General features: G+C 37.2%; 1 protein-coding gene across 1 annotated transcript in view; it reads right to left on the reverse strand.

Moving 5' to 3' along the window:
- The window catches only part of AKAP6 (A kinase (PRKA) anchor protein 6), a gene marked incomplete at its 5' end in the record, with an annotated part of 51,321 nt that extends 51,097 nt beyond the window's left edge, over positions 1–224 (reverse strand). The window contains one exon of the mRNA XM_009574547.1: positions 78–224. Coding sequence (XP_009572842.1) covers positions 78–224 — 147 coding nt within the window. The remainder of the gene's footprint in view (positions 1–77) is intronic.
- Positions 225–22,317: the final 22,093 nt, after the last annotated feature.

A 22,317-nucleotide genomic window follows, 5' to 3' on the forward strand; every position in this document is an offset into this window, starting at 1 on the left:
AGAAATCAGACAGACAGCGTACTTCAACACACAAAACTGTACACATAACCCACAAACAGTAATAAAAATGCAAATACCCCAAGCAGTTCCCATTTTTCATTAATTGAATCCACTTTTTCAAGGAGATCATTTGGTAGTAAAACACCACTTTTCTTCAGAGCTTCAACCTTACTAAGCAGTTCCATCTTTTTCGGGTGCCTGATTGACATTTCTACATTGTATCTCTAAAATGAAAAGAAATAGATAATATTAGCTACTCTAAAGAGTTTTCGCTATAAAAAATTAAACTTTAATTCTATGTGCCCAGTTATGATCATGCTCACTGTGCCATTTTTGATTTTATTTTTTTTAAGCACACAACCTTCTCATGACATATCATAAGAGATTTAGGTACCAAGCACGTAGACTTCTGGGTGACATATCTATGCAGGCAGTTAGCAAATGATTATATATCGTAATATTCACTCACTCACAATGTTCACTTGTACAGTAATATTCACTAACACTCTCTCACCTGAAGCTCAATCTGCCTTTGTCTCATTCAAGTCAGTGGTATCTTATTTTTCAAATATGTTACTTCAGCAAGTAACATTGAGGCTCTCCATTGAAAAAAAAAACACCACCACCAAGGAAATAATTGTATAATTATGTTTCCTGTACAGTTTATTTCTTCTCTCTCTCATTGTGGATTCTGTCTTATATACGGGCCTGAAATGCTATTACACGTGAAAACGTGAGAATTTCACCTTAGAAAAACAATTAGATGTAACTCCCTTACAACACAATACCAGTAACTTGATTTTTATTGCATCAACCAACAGAGCAGTGAAATAGCACACAAACAAGAACAGCCACAATGCTCATACAGCCCAATAGTTTTTTCAAGCTGAAAATACCTTTTATTTCCTGAGCTGTTATTTATTGTTAAAAAAAAAAAGAACAGAGAAAACAGTAATAAAAACAGAAGCTTCTTTCAAAATTACTTGAATATGACTTTCTAAATATTTTAGCTGTATATTGCTTATATCCTCTATAAAAATGTATTCTAATCTACAGACACATTGGCAAATAAATCTCTTTAAAACCTGTATTCTCTGAAAACCTGAATTAGGTATTAAATGTAACACTTACTATAGTGATTAATTATGTTTTAGTAGCTGGTTCAGTAAATAAAAAAAAAAAATTAAGGCACCGGCATCCACTCATATATGTAGCCTACATATAGTTAAGCTAATTTCCTTTCCCTCTTACGTATAAAACATTCATAGAAATAGAACTTCTGATACAACCAAAAATGCACCTTTTAGTGAAAGAGGAGAGTTCAGCACATATTCTGACAAAGGTGTTTACAAGACATACATAAATTATGCACAGCTATTAGCAAATTGCATCCTAAACACTAAGCTTTCTTTGCTTTATATTCAGCCAAGAAAACTGCTATAGCAGCTCATACTAAAAATGTTAATAACTAAAAAATTAAACTAGAATAAGGAATGTTTAAAACATGGGTGCCTTTGCCAAATCTGAGAACATGCTCTGTAAGAAAACAAAGCAAAAATACAATTGGAGACAGCTTAAAGAAAATAATAAAGGTGTGAAATCACTGTTTCAGCTAACAGGTCCTCAGCACTTCCATGCATATGTTTGCATATTGTTAGTTTCATATTTTAATCTCTCATTTACACAACACATGCACATCATTTGTATTATGTAAACTTCAGCAAATATTAGTCATTTGTGGATCATGGAGCAAATGTTTTAAATGAGGTGATTTAAACCATTTCTCATTATTAATGAACACTGATCAGGTGTCTGTGTATCCCAAATTACATGAATATGCATAGTAAAAAACAAGGAATTGTTTATAAAGAACTTGCCTTTTGATACTTGGTCTGCTGCGGCTAAGCTTTTAGAAGTGTACAACAGCAGGTACCAACCAGGGTTGGCACTAGGGAACTGGACCCGCCAAAAGGCAACCCCGTTTTATTGGACTAAAATGTTCAACAAGTATGCTTCTTGGTCCTGTATTATTGCCTTTTCAGCTAGAATGGTTACTGGAGGAGATTACAATCTTCTTTATGTAATCTGATTTCTATTTAAAGATGATATAGCTGAAAAGGATTTGCATAATTATTTCCATAAGTACATGTAATATCAAGGGGAATCTAGAGTCCAATTTGCTAGGCACTGAAACCCAGTTCGTGCTACTCCCTTGCTTTTGTCAAGTGAATTAATAGACTGAGGGAGTCCTCTAGCTGTGTGACACTGGTGCAGGCACAGCTAGTTAATACTCGTCACCTGTTCTGGGCCGGCAGTTGCTGCTGCCTGGACTGGGGCTGGATATGGGCCTGGACAGTGCAGGACTGATGAAGAAATAAAATACATTGCATGTTTCATAACTACAATGCTCTTATTAACACAGAAACAGAAGACGTTTCATTTAATTTTGGACTAGATAAAATAATTCAGTGCAGCATAATCCAAATAGTGTGACAGATGTTATAAAAGGTTATTACATTAAAAAATAAATAAGCTAGATTTTATGTACGCGCTTTGTCTTTGTCACCGTGTAACCTACTGTATAAACAAGCATGATGAAAGTGCTGATTGATAGGAAATGCATTATACTGTAACTGTAAAAGATGAAAGAATTCAGTTCGTTATTAGATGTATTGGTATGTGACTGACAGTCAGTACTGTTTCACTCCTGGATATTTAACATGCAGTGTATATTTTAACTTAAGGGAAGAGCTTAATGTACAGGAGGTACAGTTTGAGTACTGATAGCACGAGATGCTATTGCTAATGCTATTTTTTTAATCCATTAAACACCTACACTCTAAGCAGTTACATGGAAAAATTAGCTACCAGCTCTATCAGTGCTGCACAACCCTAGTCTGGTAGGACTACTTAATCCTGTGGTGAGAAGATAATTTAATCTTCAGATTCATTCTTTCCTCAGCTTTAAGTGAGCAAAGGCTGCTCCGTCATGACAGTCTGTGGATACTATGATATAGATTATTGTTTAATAGACAAAAATGAGATTAAGAAAGTTAAAGTCACAGGTTTCTCGCAGCAGCCACAATAATAAATAGATGAGTAATATTTAATTTCCCACAACACCTGTCATATTAAAAAACTGGGAAAAACCCCCCAAACAACATACTGGAAAAACTGCAAAATATTTACAGCATGATTAGCTGTGTGCATGCATGGCTTGTTTTGTGCTCCTGAAGCCACTCAAAAGCAATGCAAAACATTGTTATGTAAGTTAAAGAATTTTGGCTTTTTATTCCTTCTCACTCAATACGATCAATATTTCTCAAACGACAAATAGTGGAGTTTTAAAAAAGGCAGTAGCATTTATCCATGAATAAGTTTGGCAAAAATATTTAAACCACGAGAAGTTGAATTTCAAAACAAAGCAAGTTAAAACCTTACTTCCCTGATAAAAATATTCTAAGAAATCCAGGCAGGCTTGATTGAGACATATTTTTTGACACTTTACACTAAACTGTGCCTTTTTTTTTTCTTTTTTTTTTTCTTTTTTTTCTTTAAAAAATTATATAAAACATTTTTTGTGTGAAAAATCACACCCGAAAATTCTGCCCAAATGGAGACTGGAACAATGCCTTGTAACAGTGTTAATTGTCACCATGGAAACCAGAAGAATAAGCCATTTTGAAACTGGTATAGAAGGCACACATTGAGCAACTCCAGCATTTTCCAGCCTCCCTCAGTGTTAAGGAACAAGATGCCTAGTCACTGAGAGGTCAGAGAAAGAAATCATCATGAAAGGTTCGTAGATGTGCACCGTCCTGTAAACAATAAAAAAATCTGTACACAGTTAACAACTGGGTAAGACTGCGCACTGCATCTTTCAGAAAGAGAAACACCACAAAATGATGATCAGGACTGGGGTGCGGATTCCACCCCTCGAGCAAAACTTTAGGGCAATATTATGCGAACCCTGCCCCTAAAGCTCCCTGGGAATTCTGTTGTTGTAATAAAACTTCAGAAGAGGAAAGAAAAAAAAAGCCTGCATGATGGAATTCAAAATAATGCTCTAAAAGCGCACAGAGAGATTAAGACATCCATTGTAAGACTTTTGTATGGTGCTTCTGTTGGTTATAGTGAAAAGAGACTAGACATACTGAACACACAGTGGAGCTATGGCTACGAAGTACAGAAGAATTAAGCCAGTGAACTTTCTCCATTATTGGAATAAGGGTGTGCTATTTGTAGATGTTCTGCATTCCATCATTCACATACCAACAAAGTATCTTCAGTCAAATGGCACTGTATGATATACAACAGAGATCAGAACTGAGCGACCTGCAATTTTAGTTTTACCTGGATTGGATCTTTAAACTTTAAAAACTTGCCTTTCGGGGTGTTTTGACTGCTGCAGACACAAACACATACACATGCACATTCAGTGTCTGTGTGTGCACGTATAGTCAGCATTGGCACACATTTGCAAAATATACTGCGTGCATAAAATTGAGTGAAGAATACTCTGCAAGCAAATTCACCAAATATGTAATATAAACAAATAGCAATGCACATATAGCAGTATTTGTCCATCAGCTCTTCACACACATTCTCACTTTGCTTTCTGGATACTGTTTGCACTCTTCATGCTAGGCTTCATGGTGGCCCCTTAGGAAGCCCATGCCTAATGCCATTCAGTGATGAACAAAGACTCTTTTTATTCCAAAGTCCAGGGTCCAAAGCTCAGCTGTATACAAGCAAAGTGAAGGAATCTGCTAGAGGCCAGCCTACTCTTCACAATAGCTCCTAATGCTTCTACCTTTTTGCTGCTATCAGTGCGAAACATTTTAGAAACCATCCAGAAGCTTGGTTATATTTCTTACGCTGTCAATAGCAGTAGAACCTCTGGACAACATTCAAGACCTGGGCTGAGTGATCCGTCTAGATAAATAGCAGTTGCTGTTTCTTGCAAACTTCATGTATTTCGCTATTAGCAATTTATGGCAAATAATTGCATAGGGAAATTATAAAGACTCCTACAATTGTCCTTGTAAATTAATAATAGGCTTTCTTGATTGGGATAAATTTGCTGCTGAGCCTTTGGAAAAATTAAAAAGTGCAATGTCATTTAAAATTGCCAGAACTCACACAGCAAATTACATCTGAGGTTAAGAATCAGTTTTTCCTCTTCTAGTTTATTCCATTTACATGATCTGGAAATCATATTACATTGGCTATGTATTGTTAATTGGACATAGATTGCATTATCTTTAATATAAATCAAACTACAAATATTAAAATGAATTGCAAATTCTCTAATAGAAGATCATAAAACAATCTTTTTTAAGTATCTCCCATTAATAATTTAATTCCAATTATATCACTCAGAAAACTCAAGAAGGAGAGCGCTAACTTACTTCCATTTGCCTTTTTCCCCTACAAATAAGCACAATAGTACAATATGTATTTGTGTGAGAGTGCATGTGCATATAAGTGCATGCCTGTAAAACAAAACAAATCTTAGCACTTTTGTCTTAAACCCGTGCAGACACCTTGCTTTTTTTGTTTCAGAAAGTAGCAAATGCGGATTACACTTCTGCTACGCATTCCTTTCTGTGGCAGCTAGAAAAATAAACACATTGAAAGAAATATTAAGTAACTTCATGAACTAAATTTTGCGTACATTAAAAAATTATGCAGTCGGTACCTATTGTTCTGCCTTTTTTTTAAGGAAGGTGATCCCAACCCTTTAAATTTTACTATAAAGGTAATATCTTTTTGAAGACTTTGTATGCCCTTTAATGAATTTATATTAAATATTTAATACTGTTTAGGGCATATCCACTACTACCAAAAACAGTTATATTCCCAGCAGTCCCACTGTTTCAGGCAGAGGGCTTGATTGATCCTCCTAGCCTGAATTGAGTAGAATGAAAAGAAGCAGTTGGAAAATAGCTGCAATCATTTAATGCAGATGACCTCTGACAGGCTCACAGCTCTTCTATCTGAACAGAAATTTGCATGGGGTCTCTGTGCAGAGGAACAATGTAACCTAAATGGTAGACAATCTTTATTCTAATGAAGTGGGTGTCAAGGTCAATGTAAAACTGCAATGATAAATGGTGCACCACTAGGCAAGAGAAGTTGCATAGGCATTGTAGTGCTTTCACATTAATTGAAGGCTGAAATGCACTGAGTGAAAGCACAAGACTCTCTTTTCACCATAATGTGTTAATGCACAAATGTTTAAACGTTTTATTCAAGCCCCTAGCCTGTTGGCACAAATCTTATTGCAAACAAAAATACAATAGTTGGCCAATAACCAGAAAAATAGAACTTTTTATTAGCTCGCCTTATTTCTTGAATCCCTAACAACTTCCACAATCTACTCAGAGTACCAAAAGAATAACAAGTCTCCAGACACCTAATGTAATTCCCATGATCCTTTTTCTATTTAGGATATCTGTCTTTAATTAGTTCCAAACAAGCAAGCCTTTAGACAACTCTTCATTAGATACCATTCCCAATGAACGAACTGCAAGAAGAAAAGTCATGCTTCAATATTATTATTTCCTAGATTCCAAGTTTTCTTTTAGTATATAGTTAACATCTCCAGGTGCCTTTTGTTCTCAGTAAGAATTAGACCCGTAAAACTGGGTTTTGTAATGCAAAGAGTTGTGTGCCTAGAGTGGGGACTAAACTACAATCTGTTATTGTGGCTTTGTCAAAACTGCAATACAACTATAATTATAGTACTTCATCAGTCGATCAAGCAATTTGTAGAAGGCAGTACATTTTGTCTTATAAAAATGAGGAGGACAGTAAGCTGCTTTTTAAAATCCTGAGCTGCTTAAGCTTGTTAAGGGTATATTGTTTGCTAATACACTCATTAGCAGCCAAGCATTTTAACTTCATCAATTAAACAGGAAATGGTGTTGCACCATTAGTTTCACAAAATGCTAAAATACAGATAGCAGTCCACAGCTAAGAATTTTAGAAAATTTATTTTCACCTACAAGCTGCATTACACTTCAAGCCGGTTTTTGTGCAGCGACATACACGTGGGGGGAGGGGGGGGGCGTGTTTGTGCATGAATGTAGGTGGTGAAAGCCCTGCACATAGTTGTGAAGCTGATTATATATATATACATATACACCCACTCAAAATTTCCCAAGTCCCATAAGGATCGCTGCTAAAGCGCAGCGTCATTTCTTGACACCGATGAACATTTCCTCATCTGAGTAATCCCAAGGATGACAGAAGTTTATTCCTGTGAACAACTAACAGCTCTCCTGGATAACTAACGGGTTTGCAATATGGATGACAAATTTTGAATATTTATCAGCCTTTATAGTTTTAGGCTCTTCTGTGCAAATAATGTTAACAATACGATTACAGTTATTAGACAAGGAGCTATAGCTTGTTACTAATTAAGAGGATCTGCAGTACTTTCAGTTTCTGGGAGGCTGTGAGTGGCACGTACTGTACAATGCCGTTTCTATTTTACAACTCGCCTGTGCAAGGGAATTTTCCATAAGGAAATCAGTCTTCAGGATATTGCAGTTCAGAGAATAAAGGCCAGTGGGAAAAAAAAAAGTATAGTGTAAAGGCAAAAAACCCCACCCCACGTTACTGATGAAACTGTTTAAAAAACTGTACAGCTTCATCTGTGTGTGATTTGTCAGGTCTGAAGCTTTGACGTGCCCAAGGGGCAGACCCCAGCGGGGAGTAGGCTGCAGAGCTAAATAGCTGTGAAAGAAGTCTTAATGTAGGATGGAATTCAAACTAACCTTGACATGACCTCGGGAAAAATATGCAAAAAGTAAAATGAATGCACTCTGCAAGATACATCCTAATTTTGTGGCCGAGCTGGTTAGTTTCACAAACATAACTGGGACTTGAAAAGCAAAATAAAATGCGAGGAAAAAGGGGAAACTTCGGAATTCAGAGTAAAAACTCTGAAAAAGCGGGCATGGGGTGTTGCTGTGGAAGCATATGAACCATTTGGAAACAATCCAAATAAAAACCAACACTGAACAATATTGTTGTCAGCCTGTCTATTCAGGAAAATTGTTTTTTTAGGTTGAATATAAATGACACAAAGCCAAGATTACATCATTGCATTACAAAGTCTGTTGTGGCTTTTAGCCGAACAAGCCCCATGGATCTACTGGCTGATGGCAGTAAGAAGTTTTAAGGGCTTCTCTTTTTTTTTTTTTTTCCAGCTTCATTACTCTAAATATAGAGGAATTTTGTTTAAATACTGATTATTTAATTTTTTTTTTAATCCACATCCCCAAGTTTGTTCTGCAAGCTTACTACTTGATACAAACAATAAAAAATTGAGTGGGTATATTAAGTCTTGATTTGGCTTTATTATGCATTTTGACTGTCTTGCTCAGTGTTCAGTTAAGCAGGAAGACATCCACCTTAATATAGCAGCCAAGAACTGGCAAATTCGCTAGATATATGGAAATTTTAATTGAGTGTCAACTTGTATTGAAATTCAATCCCATTACCTTCAAAATGCAATTTTATAGCAATACCAGTTATTTACTACACTATTAACCAGATTTTAAATATAATTAAATTGCTAAGAACACATAGCCAAAATACGGCAGCTTGAATTCATATAGCAAGGGTAATCAAGTGTCAGGTGCATGAGATTCCGCTAGATCTAGAAACTGCCACCCATCTACAAAGAAAGCCAAACCTTGGCAGATGATGATAGAACATAGCCCCTCAATACAGTTTATAGCACGGTTCAGGTAAGGCCACAGAGCTGGTGTACTTCATGTTATAACAATCTATAGATCTCATAAACTATGTGTTTAACTGGGATCTTTGACTGATATATGAAGGAATTTCTGAGATTCATCTTGTATTGCTTGAAAATGCTGTTAGAACTTTGAGGGTTTTTTTACACCTTGCACCAGAGGTGTGACTTTCGGCACAGACTAATACAGATGCAACCTATAGACATGCTTAACATATCAAATGTGGATTTAGCTTAATTTACATTTATTTAGTTGTCTGGAGAATAACTGATATTAAATAAATAAAAAATAGTGCTCTTTAGGAATTAATAACTACTATACCTTTGGGTTAGTGCTCAGGTATTTTTATTGAGGGAAAAAACCACAGAGTAAGGGAGATTCGAAAATACTGGTGTAGACTGCACTTAGCCCATTACTGAGCAGAAAATGTATTTGATGGCAGGGAAACTGTTTGGCATGGAAACAAAAAGGTGGAGTTGCAGCTCCATCCTTGGCTGGATATTCTGAAATGCTGACCCTACATGTACCAAATCTCACACAGTTACATTTTTACATTTACATTTTTACAAAATAAAATACAACAGCGTAAGATTATGGAGATGTTTTGAAGAAGATAATCAAAGAAAGTAATTTATAACCTGATATCCTCCCTTCTGCTAAGCTGTGCCTGCTTCTGCACTATGTATGAAACATAAAATTGGAACTCCTCTACACAAAGATTTAATTCCAAATGCACTGACTATTGTCAGGCTGTGTGTTACAGGCATCATTCTATTTTGAAATGGATGTTCCTGTGCATTTATCTTTCACAGACTGGCTCTTCTGAAGTCCTTACACCACTGTTACTCAGCCAGAATGCTAATGGTGGTCAGTAATAGCCTCCTGTGACTGAAGTCTGACTGAAAATCGACAAAGAAATTATCCTCTCTTCTAGCAATACCTACTATTTGAGGGTAGAATATCTCTGGATCCTTCTTCTTATCTATTTGCTATATTGTTTCATGGGAGAAGAGGTTCCCCACTGCAAAAAGAGCCAAATGGAAATCTAAGTTCCACAGACCAACAGAAGCAGAACTCAAAGTCTCCACCAAAGGACAGGAGAATCCACAAAGATCAGTACACCCACCATTTAAGGCACAGTGGCTTTAGTAATCCACATTACTAGACCTTGTAAACTGTGAGAAAAGAAAATGATCCCTGGCCTCTGGTGATACCCCTGTAATCTCTGCAGTCTGGTGAGCGACCTCAAGTCAAGACCAGACAGAATCTGCGTCTAGCTTGCTCAGTCTCTAACCTCATAACATGTGGATCTGAGTTCTCATTACCTGTAGTATCTAGAGTAACAACATGATCTTTAAAGTATTTGAACTTTTTTCTACACAACAGAACTTACACCTGTTTGAGGGCCCATCTAGGAGCTCATCAGAAAGGGTGTTGACAGCAGATTTCTCAATTTGCCCCAAAGTTATAATGAAAAATGTCATTTTTATTTTAAATGCACATCCTGTGCTGTCTTAAGTAAAGTGAAAGCTAATCGTTTTTATAATGTTCTATTTGATTTGTTCCTTATAATTTCCCTTGAGTTATGTCAAAGTTGGCACACGCAGCAGGTCCACTAGGAGTGCTAAAACATCTCCACTCACTATCTAAAACACCGGCAATCACCGTAATTTGTCTTATAGCAATACCATTACAACGTACCGCATCAAAACTATTGTTAAAACATGTTAAAAAGAAAGTTATATAGTTAACTACTTATTATCATCTCCAGACAGACATATCCTGAACCCTTCAAGAGACATAGCAGATAATAGCTATTCACTTTTCCAGTACACATTAATGTTATTAAAACAAAAGGAGAAAGTTGGCATCCCAATGCCATTACCTGTATTAACACTAGATAATCTCATTTTACTTTTAATTTTATAAATTCTTAAGAACTCAATATTTCATTTATAATGTTATTCTAGGAAAAACATAGTACTTTATAATAAAAGAAAAAATACTCTCAAGTTGAAAAGTTATTTTTATGATCAACTACAAACCGCTTTTGAGAGCAAATTTATAATGGAACTGCTGACACAGCCTAAACTACGGCTGTGTGAATGCTGCAGAAACAGCTATTTCAGAAAACATTTTTAGCATTAGGAGAAGTCCAACTTTGTTTAAACCTGACCTTATTTTTTTACAATAGCAAGTAATGTTAACAGCATGCTGAAAATGTTAAGGCTAAGTGTACGGTGTCAAAATAGATTGAATCTCTCTGAAAACTGGAAATTCAAGCTTTTTAAACATAATCCAGATGTTTGGCTTTTAATCATATTTCAAGAAAGAGGAAACTTATGCAATACAAAATTCATACATGCATATTTCATTAGTGCCTTTCCTATCACTGAATTAAAAATTTCAAACATATGTTTTCCTCAAACAGATAATGTTTTAAATTAGAAGAGTTGGCAAGAAGTTGTACACCTCACAAATGTCATTGAATTATTTTAACATGGAAGAAAATATTTCATTTTTTACGGTATTAACAGCTTTGATAGCAAATTCTACAGCAGTGATAATTTTTTGCCTTATCAATAGGAAGTTCAATAGTCCCTGAAACAAACTAAGCGTATAAAGATGACTGAATGGCAAGAACTAACAACTAGCCTTCTTCAGAATATCTGAGACTGGTAACACCCTGACGGACCTATGGGTATTTAACACAGATGCTTTCTCTCTTCCTCACTGGTGATCAAAACAGCATAATGCTATGCCCAAGCAGCTTCTTGGCCAGACTACCTTGAAGGTGGAAAAACTTCTTCCAAGATGTATTTCGATTCTAGAACACTTAACAACACTGTCCTGGTTTTGGCTGGGATAGAGTTAATTTTCTTCCTAGTAGCTGGTATAGTGCTGTGTTTTGGATTTAGTATGAGAAGAATGTTGATAACACACTGATGTTTTAGTTGTTGCTAAGTAGTGTTTACACTGGTCAAGGACTTTTCAGCTTCCCATGCTCTGCCAGGTGCACAAGAAGCTGGGAGGGAGCATAGCCAGGACAGCTGACCCAAACTGGCCAACGGTGTATTCCATACCATATGACGTCATGCCCAGTATATAAACTGGGGGGAGTTGGCCAGGGGGCGGTGACTGCTGCTCGGGGACTGGCTGGGCATCGGTCGGTGGGTGGGGAGCAATTGCATTGTGCATCACTTATTTTGTGATATTCTATCATCATTATTATTATTGTTTTCCCTTCCTTTTCTGTTCTATTAAACTGTCTTTGTCTTAATTCACGAATTTTACTTTTTTTTTTCCGATTCTCTCCCCCATCCCACTGAGGGGGGAGTGAGCAAGCAGCTGTGTGGTGTTTGGCTGCCTGCCGGGTTAAACCACAACAAACACCACTATATTTGCTGAATGATATTTAAAGGACTATGTCAGTGTGGCCATTGTTTCTGAAAACTAACATACATGATAAATTATACAATTTTTTTTAACCTCTGGAGTCTTAGAAAATTAGACTTTCTGAATGTAATAATATTTTAATATTTTAAACAATTGAAGACAGACAAAACCTAAGCAATAAAAATGAGAGGAACATATAATCACACATATAATGGGAAAAGAAAAGGGAAAAAGAAAAGAAGTCCTGCTTCTGGCCACCTGCATGTGACATTGGGTTTGCTCTTTAAGAGCCTTGTAACTTCCAAAGAGTATGTGAAGTGTGATCATGAACCACCAGGAACAGAAATATGCACTCTGTTATTCTGTGATGCGATGTGATGTGATGTGATGGAGTGAGATGTTACTATGAACTTCAGTTCTGCCCAGAAATGTTGGAAACTAAATAATTCAGGACATGCTGAAAACCAGTCTTTCTGCATCTCCAACAGCTACTGTGCCTAGGAGAGATACTTAGCCTCTTTCCAAATGGCCACTAGCAAGGGTATCCCTAATGCAGCCTTTTACAGGCAGGCTCAAGCTTGCCATTCCTATGCTCCGTAAAGTTGCAGACTTGCAACAGTCCTGTGAAGTGGAAAAATATTATTCTCAATTTAAAATGGGAAACTGAGATACAGACAGACACCATGTCTGTTGTCAGGGAAGATCTGTGATGTGGGAACAAAAGTATTTTGAGATCCGCTCCAGCACTCTGTCCAACAAAATATGTCTGAACTCAGAACTACTTAACATTGCTTCACACTAGACTGAAAAAAAAAAGAATTATTGTACTTATGATACATTTTAGTCATCATAGAAAATACCTCAGCTCTAAACTCAATAAATCTTGATTTCTACAAGACTTTTAGGAACCAACACTAATAGTTACCTTTAAAAGAATACATGAATGCAGGGACTCTGAACTCATTTTGTCTACTGAACAACTAGCGAGACAGAATCAAAATAAACTTTTCCTCTGTTTCTTTCTATTTCCCTAATTTCAGGTGTCTGTTTTTAAGGATTTATGCTGTGGCTAAATATGAACTATGTTATTTGCTGGCATGATGAAAGCTGAAAGCATCTTCTCATCTCTAATGGCATTCTACCAAAATATTCTCTGACAAAACTTGGGCTGATTCACAGATCTGAAGTTCAAGAAATTGTCATAATCTAACCTCACCACTTGTATAAAATGTGCCATAGTCTTACCTTCTCTTCCTATATTAAGCTCTCAACTTTCTGGCTTAGAGAAATCTTTTGGTATTGCATCCAGCCCTGATTTAAAGATGCAACTGATGGAAAATTCATTGCATTCCTTGGTAAGATGATAAATAGCCAGCTTCCTACACTATTAGAAGCTGCATGGCTTGTTTCTAGTTTGAATTTGTTTAATTTTAACTTCCAGATGTTTTATCTTCTTATACCTTTGCCAATAGCTTGAATGTCTGTGAAAGCATGACGTTACTACAAGAATCAAACACGAAACCAGATGACTTACACTGAGCTCGGGTTAACTCTGTTTGGTGTTTCTGGGATTACAATTTATAAAACCAAAACACAGAGAAGCCGAACAATTTTTGCAGAGGCTTGTGAACTCAAATATACATATTTCAGACATTCTTAGGCTGGCTTGATTCTTCCTAGGGCTGTCAGAAAGCCAATTTTCAATAACTCGGCCCTGATATAAATGAAAAATAATTTGTGCTTATGAACAATATTGCCTGCACATTTTGGCTTTTACTTGTTAGGCTCTTCTGGTTCACGTAAAGATTTTTTTCTGCTTCTATTCATGCTGGAAAGGATGACGGGGAGCTGGAGAAAAAGACCGTAGTAGCAGATGAAGTGAATGATATCAATGAGAATTTCACCCACAAGGACAGTATTTTCTAGTGCATACCACCGACTGCTCTAGATTCACTTTGTAAAGCTGAATGTGAAGTGATCTTGACAGACCAGGGAATCTGCCCCTTTGTGTTTAGCATTTTGTAATGAGCTTCTCTGAAACCAGCATACAGCATAACGTCCCTATATTAGTAGAACCTGTCTTTAAGCAATTAAAAAAATAGTACTGTAAAGATACTGCAATGAAACTGTAGAAATGGATTTTAGGAAAAAACCCACAAGTTCATGTTGACCTATGTTGCCTCGCTGAAATGCTAATCTCTGTGCTCTAAGCAGACTGATAAACTAGTGACTATAGCATCGATATTCGAATCTATATAACACTTGCAATGTCAGGGGATTTAGAGACTGCTAAGTTGTTGCTCTCTTAATGTCTGAATTTTGTGTAAAGAAGATGAAAAAGATGTCTTGAAAATTGGAAAAGATATATCTGAGAAGGAAAGAAATGCTTCAAAGGACCGCAGTAGCAGGAAATATCAGGACACAAAACCAGAAGTGAAGTAATATGAAGCAAATTCAGGATATTTTGAATCCACTTTAGCTATAGCGAACACTAGGGAAGACATGAACTTTTGTCTTTCTGGCATCCTCTCAAGACATTCTGGTCCTGCTTTGTGGAAAGCCTATCCTGGTAACCATGCATGCCATGATAGCTGTCTGGCAGTTCAAATACAAATTGGAAAGATCTGTGCCCATTAAGAACAGATAAATGCTTAAAGTAATGTGTATTGATGTCTTTAACTTTAACTGTTGCCTGCCTGGTTAATAGATGTTTGTTATACTATGCTGTATCTGTAGGGAATTTAGTAATTCCAAATAAAGATGGAAAAACACAAGGAAAAAACAGAGAAAAGGATTGGGGGAGGGGCTGGGGGTGGGGGGGAAGAACAAGATCCCATTGCTTATTCTGTGTTTTTCAGATTTTTGAAGGAATACATTCTATTAAGATTATCAGGAAAGATAAGTGACTGATTTTTATGGTGACAGAACCTTTGTGAATGGTATCTGCACTTCAATGACATAAAGTGGTTTCACTTCCTAGTTTAAGTGGCTGTACTTCCTAGCTTAACAATCATTTTATAATTAGTGACAATTCTAAAAATAAAAAAAAAGTATACCTTGTTGAATATTCCATGCTCCTAACAGTACTAGGTTACTTTTTTCAAATCTACATCTGAGTCAACTCATTAGCTATTATGCTAGAGGTATAATATGTTGCTATAGAATTGAAGTTTAAAGAAATTAAAGTAATGAATACATATTTTAGAACAGGCCATAGAGCTTTTGTACATTAAGTGACTATACTAGCACTACATTAACCCTATTAAAGGTAATTTTTCCAGCTCATTGGTGATTGGCATTTGGTACTGATATTTGAAGACTTGTCATTGCATTGATTTTATTCTTTGCCTCTTTAATAAAGTATGGAAGAAATGGCAGAGGCAGAAGTTAACTGTCCTTTGGTAAAGCCATTAAGCACTTAAGAAAAAGGTTTGAATATTTAAATCACGCAAAAATCTTTAAGGACATCATATATGTTTTTAATTTTGCAACATTTCGTAGGCCTGAAAAAGTCCCGCTAGTATGAACACGTTTACATTTGATTGGTACAACAAAAAAGACCAAGTTAAGATTACAAATGCCGTGCTCGCACTGACGGAATAACGCCGTCTTACAGCCGAAGTTTTAATAAATACTCTTGTACACCCTGCTGAAGACGGGAGTTAGGGCACACGCTAACAACACAGTGGAGTAGGCCACCTGGTGGTCAAATCAGCTAATTATCCATTTTAAACGAACACAAAATCTAGGCGGCCATACAAAGAAAAGATAAACATGAAAGAAATGGTTAAAGCCCCATCAACTAACGCCCATTGGAACTAATGTACATATATATAAAAAAGAGTGTTTCTTCATCTTATCTTAGGTTTTCCGGGAGTGGTCACTGCTTGAGGCAGGATACCGAGGTTGATTGAGTAATGTTTTCTTGTGTTAAAAATGAACAGCAGCTAAGTTCCTACACTTTTCCATGCCACTTTATAAAATAAGGTTCCATAACAGGTCAGTCTATCACACTATACCCCCCAGCTCCCTAGGAAAGACCAGAAGAGAACCTGGACCAAAAAAATCCATAACTCTCTTCCAGGCGTTTCCCTGGGAAGCTTGAACACAGGGTACACAAAAATATGTTGGCCAGCACCACTACTTAAAAGGACATAAGAACTAAGACTACTATGCCCACAGATCTGGATCCAAATATCTTATAGCCATATAAAGCAATGACAACAGACATCACTGCAAGCTATTGTTGACGCTGTACATTCAGACTCACAAAAGAAGTGGATATGAATTGTAAGGTCACTGCTGACTAGTGACAAGTAGCCGAGATGCCTGAACAGATGAGTTAAGGTCAAAACTTCAGAAAGACCCTCAACTGTTGGATGACCTGACAACTAGGGATCAGAACATGGGAGAATGCCTGGTTTTGAGATTTACTCAATCAGAATCTGCTGGTGTTAAAATCTGTAGCGCTAGGGTAGCAAATTCTGGCCCTAGCAGATTAAGTCAGCAAGCTAAAAGATAAAGCTACAAAAAGAATTCAAAGATGCAGCAGTCTCTGAAGAACCTGGAAAAGGGACCATACGCTTCAGGAGGGAAGAATTTAGAAAGTGCCAGAGAGCAAAGCAATATGCACGTGACTGGAAATGGTGGGTGTTCTGCGCTATTTTTAGCCTTACAAAACCATAAATATCAATATAAAAGCCTTTTCTAATAAGACCTCTACATTACATTTGCAAACAGATCATACGCATGATCCAAATGGTCTATGCTGATTTTAATGAAACCAAATGCCGAAACCATCAGATCTCCCATCACTCTAGGTCTCCCTGTTTGGAGGTTACCCAGACACTGGAGAGATGTTCAGAACACATACAGGCACCCATGAGCATAACAGCTTTTAAAAGATGTGCAAGTTGTTATTATAGTAGTGTATTTCTAGTGACTGGCTCGAAGGGAAGGAAACGGGAAATTTGTAGAAGACATTTTCTGGCATGAATTCACTTGTGTAAAGTGCAGGAAATATATTTCCTCACTGTTTAAACATGCAGGGACAAACCAGAAAATTTTTGCTATCCTCAGGTGAGCATGCCTCAGCACCAAGGTCAGGATTTCCTACCTGCTGGTTTACCATGGCAATGAAGAGCACTGTCTGTGGAAATGCTTATTCCACAGAGAGAGAATACCCTGCCATTCAGCCAAGAAATAGCTTGTGGGACACATGGTTTTTAAGAGAGATGCAAAAAGCTCCTCAGATATATCCCACGCACCCTCCCCAATAAGCAATTCTGCTTGCTGTTGCCTGTTGCAGTTGGCCAGCAATATTCTACCTCCCTTTTAATCTAGCTTCTAATAGGAAGAGCTGAATTTTAATTAATGTGAGCCAAACAGAAACATTTTCCATGAAATACATATTTTATTGCTTAACATTTTAATACTCTGAGTAACTTTGAAATGTGCCAGGAATAGCAAAGCTCACTTATTTAGAATTTGTGCTGTCAGACAAAATACATGTATATAGATATGTATCTTACAGACAACTGAACTAAATTAAGATATGTGTCCTTAAATAACTATATTCTCTTTGCTTTGCATCTATACTAAGTTCCTAACTATGTTAATATGCTTTTAGGGAGGACTCAGTACTGTTCATTATTTTGTAGAGATACATCCAGCACTTGAATTGAGTTTAAAAAGAAGGTGGGGTGTGTGTCTGTCTGTAGCTGGAGGCAGCAGGTGGTGTCTTAAAGGTGAGATATTGCCCATCAGATAACTTGTGGTACATTACCTCTCCTTGAAGACAAGTGCATTGTGCCTGTGAAGGGAGCAAGATGTGCTGTTGCTTCTGGGCAAGATAGAAATTCCCATTTTCATGGATTTCAGAAACCAGGGCTCTCTGGGGATCTCTTTTGGAAGGAACGCTATTTTCATTCTTACTTACCCCTACACTCATTCACTACTTCTACCATGATGTGGGGAAAAATGATAGAGGAGCTGCTGAAAAATGATAGAGGCAGGAGCTCTATATCACCAGGAGATTCTCCTAAAGCTCTGCAATTCTGTAGTGGGGATAGCCCACTTCTTTAAAGTAGAAGACCATAGCTCAGTCCCTTGAAATAGTCTTAGTATTTAAGGACTGCTATCTTTTTCTCCTTCCCCCCTCTTATCTTTTATTTGCCTTTGGTCCTTAAACTTTTTTTTTTTTCTTGATTCACTCTGTATTGACCATGGCAAAAATCCATAGGCTTTTGCCAAGCGTGCAAAAAATTGTAAAAACAGTTGTTCATCTCTGTGAAAGACTGGACTGTCCCCTCTCTCAAGTGTTCTGCCCATTTCCTGAGAGGCTCCTGGTTTCTCATGGCCAGCAGCAAAGTCCTTCAAAAATCAACAGATGCCTCCTGTAGGTGACTCAGATTCTTTCAAGTTTTCTGCATTTAGATTAATACTCCTGTCCAGGTTTCCATTTAGGGGTTGCTTATGCACTGCCTCTTCTTTGACATTTCCGTTTCCTCTGTTTAGATTGCCATCAGCTACTCACTTAGAGGGAGGGTGCCTAGTCCATATTACACTGGAATACCTCTAGAAGCTCAGACTGATGAGCATAAAAGCCTACAGATACCTGACAAAATATGCAGCAAAACAGTGCCTATGTCGTTCATTCAGATCAATATGCCAAAACATGTTTTGACATCACAGTGAACACTGTTGCCCTGAAAAAAAATTGTAACATGTCCCAGGCTTTCAGCATTTTGTTCAATGATTTTGGGGTCAGTTTGGTCCAAGATTTTCTGACCATTAGTAGATTGTTTATCCACTCTGCATTACTTTCTGTGAGTGCATGGTCTCTGCTTTGCCACGTTGCCTTTTTCAGCAGTTTTACTAGACTAACAGAATTCTGTTTTGGTGGACTCTAGGGTGATTTGTGGGGTTTTGTGCTAACTTCAATTTAACATCTAAGTGCTCATCATCTTCAAATATGTTATATTCAGCCAGAATGCTAGGGAGCAATCACAGCAACTTTCCTGTTTCTTTCAGGTACTGCTTTGAATATTGCCTTCCAATTGAAACCAGAACTTGTACAGACCTGTGGCCACGGGTGTGTAGAATTCTTGTAAAACAACTATAGTGATGACATCTCTTATTTCAGGGGTTCCTTGTTGACTGACTGCATTTATCCACTGGTCTTACAATGATTTCATTGCACATCTGCAGTGCTTGGTTGCATCCCTCCAGTCTAATTTTGCTCCTTATCAGTGTTGCACTGCAGCTGGCTCCACAATCCAGCTGGTATCAAATTAGTCATTGATCTAATAGCATAGTTGCAAATATAGCAATTGAATGCCTGGCAGCCTTCTGCATTGCCAGAACACTGAGAATCCTTAGATCTGCTTAAGTCACATTACAGATATCTCCTTCTTCATTAAAACCTTAAATTCTCAATATTTTCAGACACTATATTTTAATTTCAAAGGTAACTGCAATATTCAATCTGTCTGCCTGGCTCTTTCTCTCAAGAACGTTTTTCCTTCTACTTTTCCTGTTGCCTGTTACACTACATATGTTGCACTAAAATGCCTACATTTTCAGCCAGTCTGCATCTGCCCTGCTTCATGGATTCTTTTGACTTACATCTATGTGTGTGTTCTGCTGATTCTGTTTTGGCACTTCTCTGGATAGTTCGGCCACTGTTTGGAGGCATATATTAGATTGACTTTACTCTAATGTCTTCCCTGTGAATGGGAACTGTGTATTTCACAAGTGATCCTGGGGAAGAGATACAGTTAAGAAATGTTTTATGTCTCCAGTTACACATGGGTGCTCTAGTTCCTGGCACCGTACCATATCCCCTTTTGTTTCTGGTATTGGTTAAGAAAACCTTTTTATAGCTTTAAATTTACTTAGAATTATTTGTATCATTCTGATCAATTCTTTTTAGAGACTAAAACATTGTTTCTACTGCCTCAAAGCAAAGCCTTTTTTGTCCGGAGTTCCAATTTTCCTGGTGCTCAGAGTCACTGCTATTTATGTCCTATGTTTTTTAGGTGTTTTGTACTCAGGTAATTGCAGATATTTCCTTCCTCTCTAATGTGACTGTTGTCTCAGATCTCATATGCTACGTTTGGGGAAATAAGATGGAAGAATTTAATATTTCTAGTCTTAAACTGGCTCTTCATTCACTCCCTTGATTGATTCTTGAACTTTGGCAGGCCCAGGGAGCCCAGACCAATAGTCTTCATTTGCAATGAAACCTGCTGTCTTGTGTCTAATCCTCTGGGCACCGTGAGTTAGCTACCAATCTACCATGTGTATTCATGAGTTGATGAGGAACTGCTGTTTGGACATATTTACAAAAAAATCATCCCGTATGTTTATAAAAACTGAATCAAGTATGTATCTTCATACCCATTCTAATTTTTAGTAGGCATCTTGTGAATTTTACTCTCTGCTTAGCAAGGAAACTAAGAGCACAAAGAGACTGTAAGGCTCATACAGCACAATGGCCATAGCATTTAACCATTACTGTTAGAAAGGGGAACGGACAGAAAGGTTCCTAGCTCAGCACAGAGGCAAAGGTGGAAAAGAGGGGTGATTTTCATCACCTGCTTTATTCTCTCTCCTTTTATTTATTTATTTATTTAAAGTATTACACGTTTCAACCTCTGGCGTAAACACCTTACGTAGTCTAGTAGATAGCTAACAAAAAAGAGACACCTAAAACCCATAACTGAAGATTAAATCAGGCAGAAGTTCTAAGAGTAGAATTTTTCTTTGACCCAAGCTGAAGTAACAAGGAAACTAAATATTTTCAGACTTGCTGGAATATATTGACTTGCTGGAGAAAAATGAACCCTGACTATAAATTACACGCGATTACTGAAAATCCAAAACAATAGAGATGAACTTTGAGACAACAAAGTGGGTTCACATGACTGACTACTTCTGACCTCTGATGGTGTTTAATTGATCTCTCCCCACGTGATAACAAACTAAGAGATCTTGGGAATTATTGTTCTTCCACTTGCATAGCAGACATATAGTCCTCCTTGACGAAGGCCAGCAAAAAACCTGTATGTCAGTCTCAATACATCATTCAAAAAGGCTAATATTCATCTTTAGAAAGTTACCACCTGAAAAATTCTAACGGCAATTCTGTATCTATCATCTCCCATTTCTAAGAAAAATCAATTGGTAAAGCAGAGATGATCAAACTCCAGTGTAATGTCTGTCAAAATCTGGATGCATCACAGCAGGGTTTCAAACTGGAATATTGCATAGACATGACACAATGGTACTAAAACCCCCTCTTTTCATGATAACTGAGAGTCAGTGAGAGGTAATGCCGAGTGAAGCTGATCTTCATAACCTCTTTATACAATCAGTGGAGAGAGAGATAAGAGAGAAAAGGTTTCTTCCAAAACTATTTCAGAGCACTTAACTTAAGCTTCTGCTCGGAATCACCCATTAGAGGAACCTCCTAATGACAGAGCCTGGTCTACTTAGCTCCCTTAGTAGTCTAAATTAGTCTTCACAGATGATACCTTCTCCCAATGTATCACTGGGGAAACTACAACCTCTCCATAGCCTTCCCTGCAGCCTGTGACAGCATGTTGCTGGTCTGCTCTGTGACACTGCTGGAGTATGTTCTGCACATGAGAAACAGCACCTGTCATTCTGCAACAACGGGATGTGAAGGGTACAACTACTGTCTTCCCCCAAAAGCGTCTCTCTGTAGCGCCGACTTTAACATTTGCAGTTCATGATCACTGGAATTCTATAGCAACCATGTTTTCTGCAACACTAAAATATCAGCACCCACAAGAAGTTAAGAAGAACCACACACATTTTTCACCAGTCACAGGAGTTGGCTGGAGCCTACCCTAGGACCCCACTGGACCTGATGCAACCACAACTGCAACAACTATGAATGAAATTATAGTGATTGCTTATTTTACCTTGTTAGAAGGAGAAGTTAGCACAAAATGCTGTAGCTATTTTTAGTACAATGTATTAAAAATGTATACAAACAATGTAAAAACATCACCTAACCTTAAGTATGTAAAAAGGCTCCAAATATATACAAATAAATATTTTATATCAATGTTATATTGATATTTTACATATTTTCAATATAAAAAATAATATGTATTTATAA

This window comes from Fulmarus glacialis, unplaced genomic scaffold, assembly GCF_000690835.1.
Source record: "Fulmarus glacialis isolate BGI_N327 unplaced genomic scaffold, ASM69083v1 scaffold45293, whole genome shotgun sequence".
In the NCBI taxonomy this organism is placed as follows: domain Eukaryota; kingdom Metazoa; phylum Chordata; class Aves; order Procellariiformes; family Procellariidae; genus Fulmarus; species Fulmarus glacialis.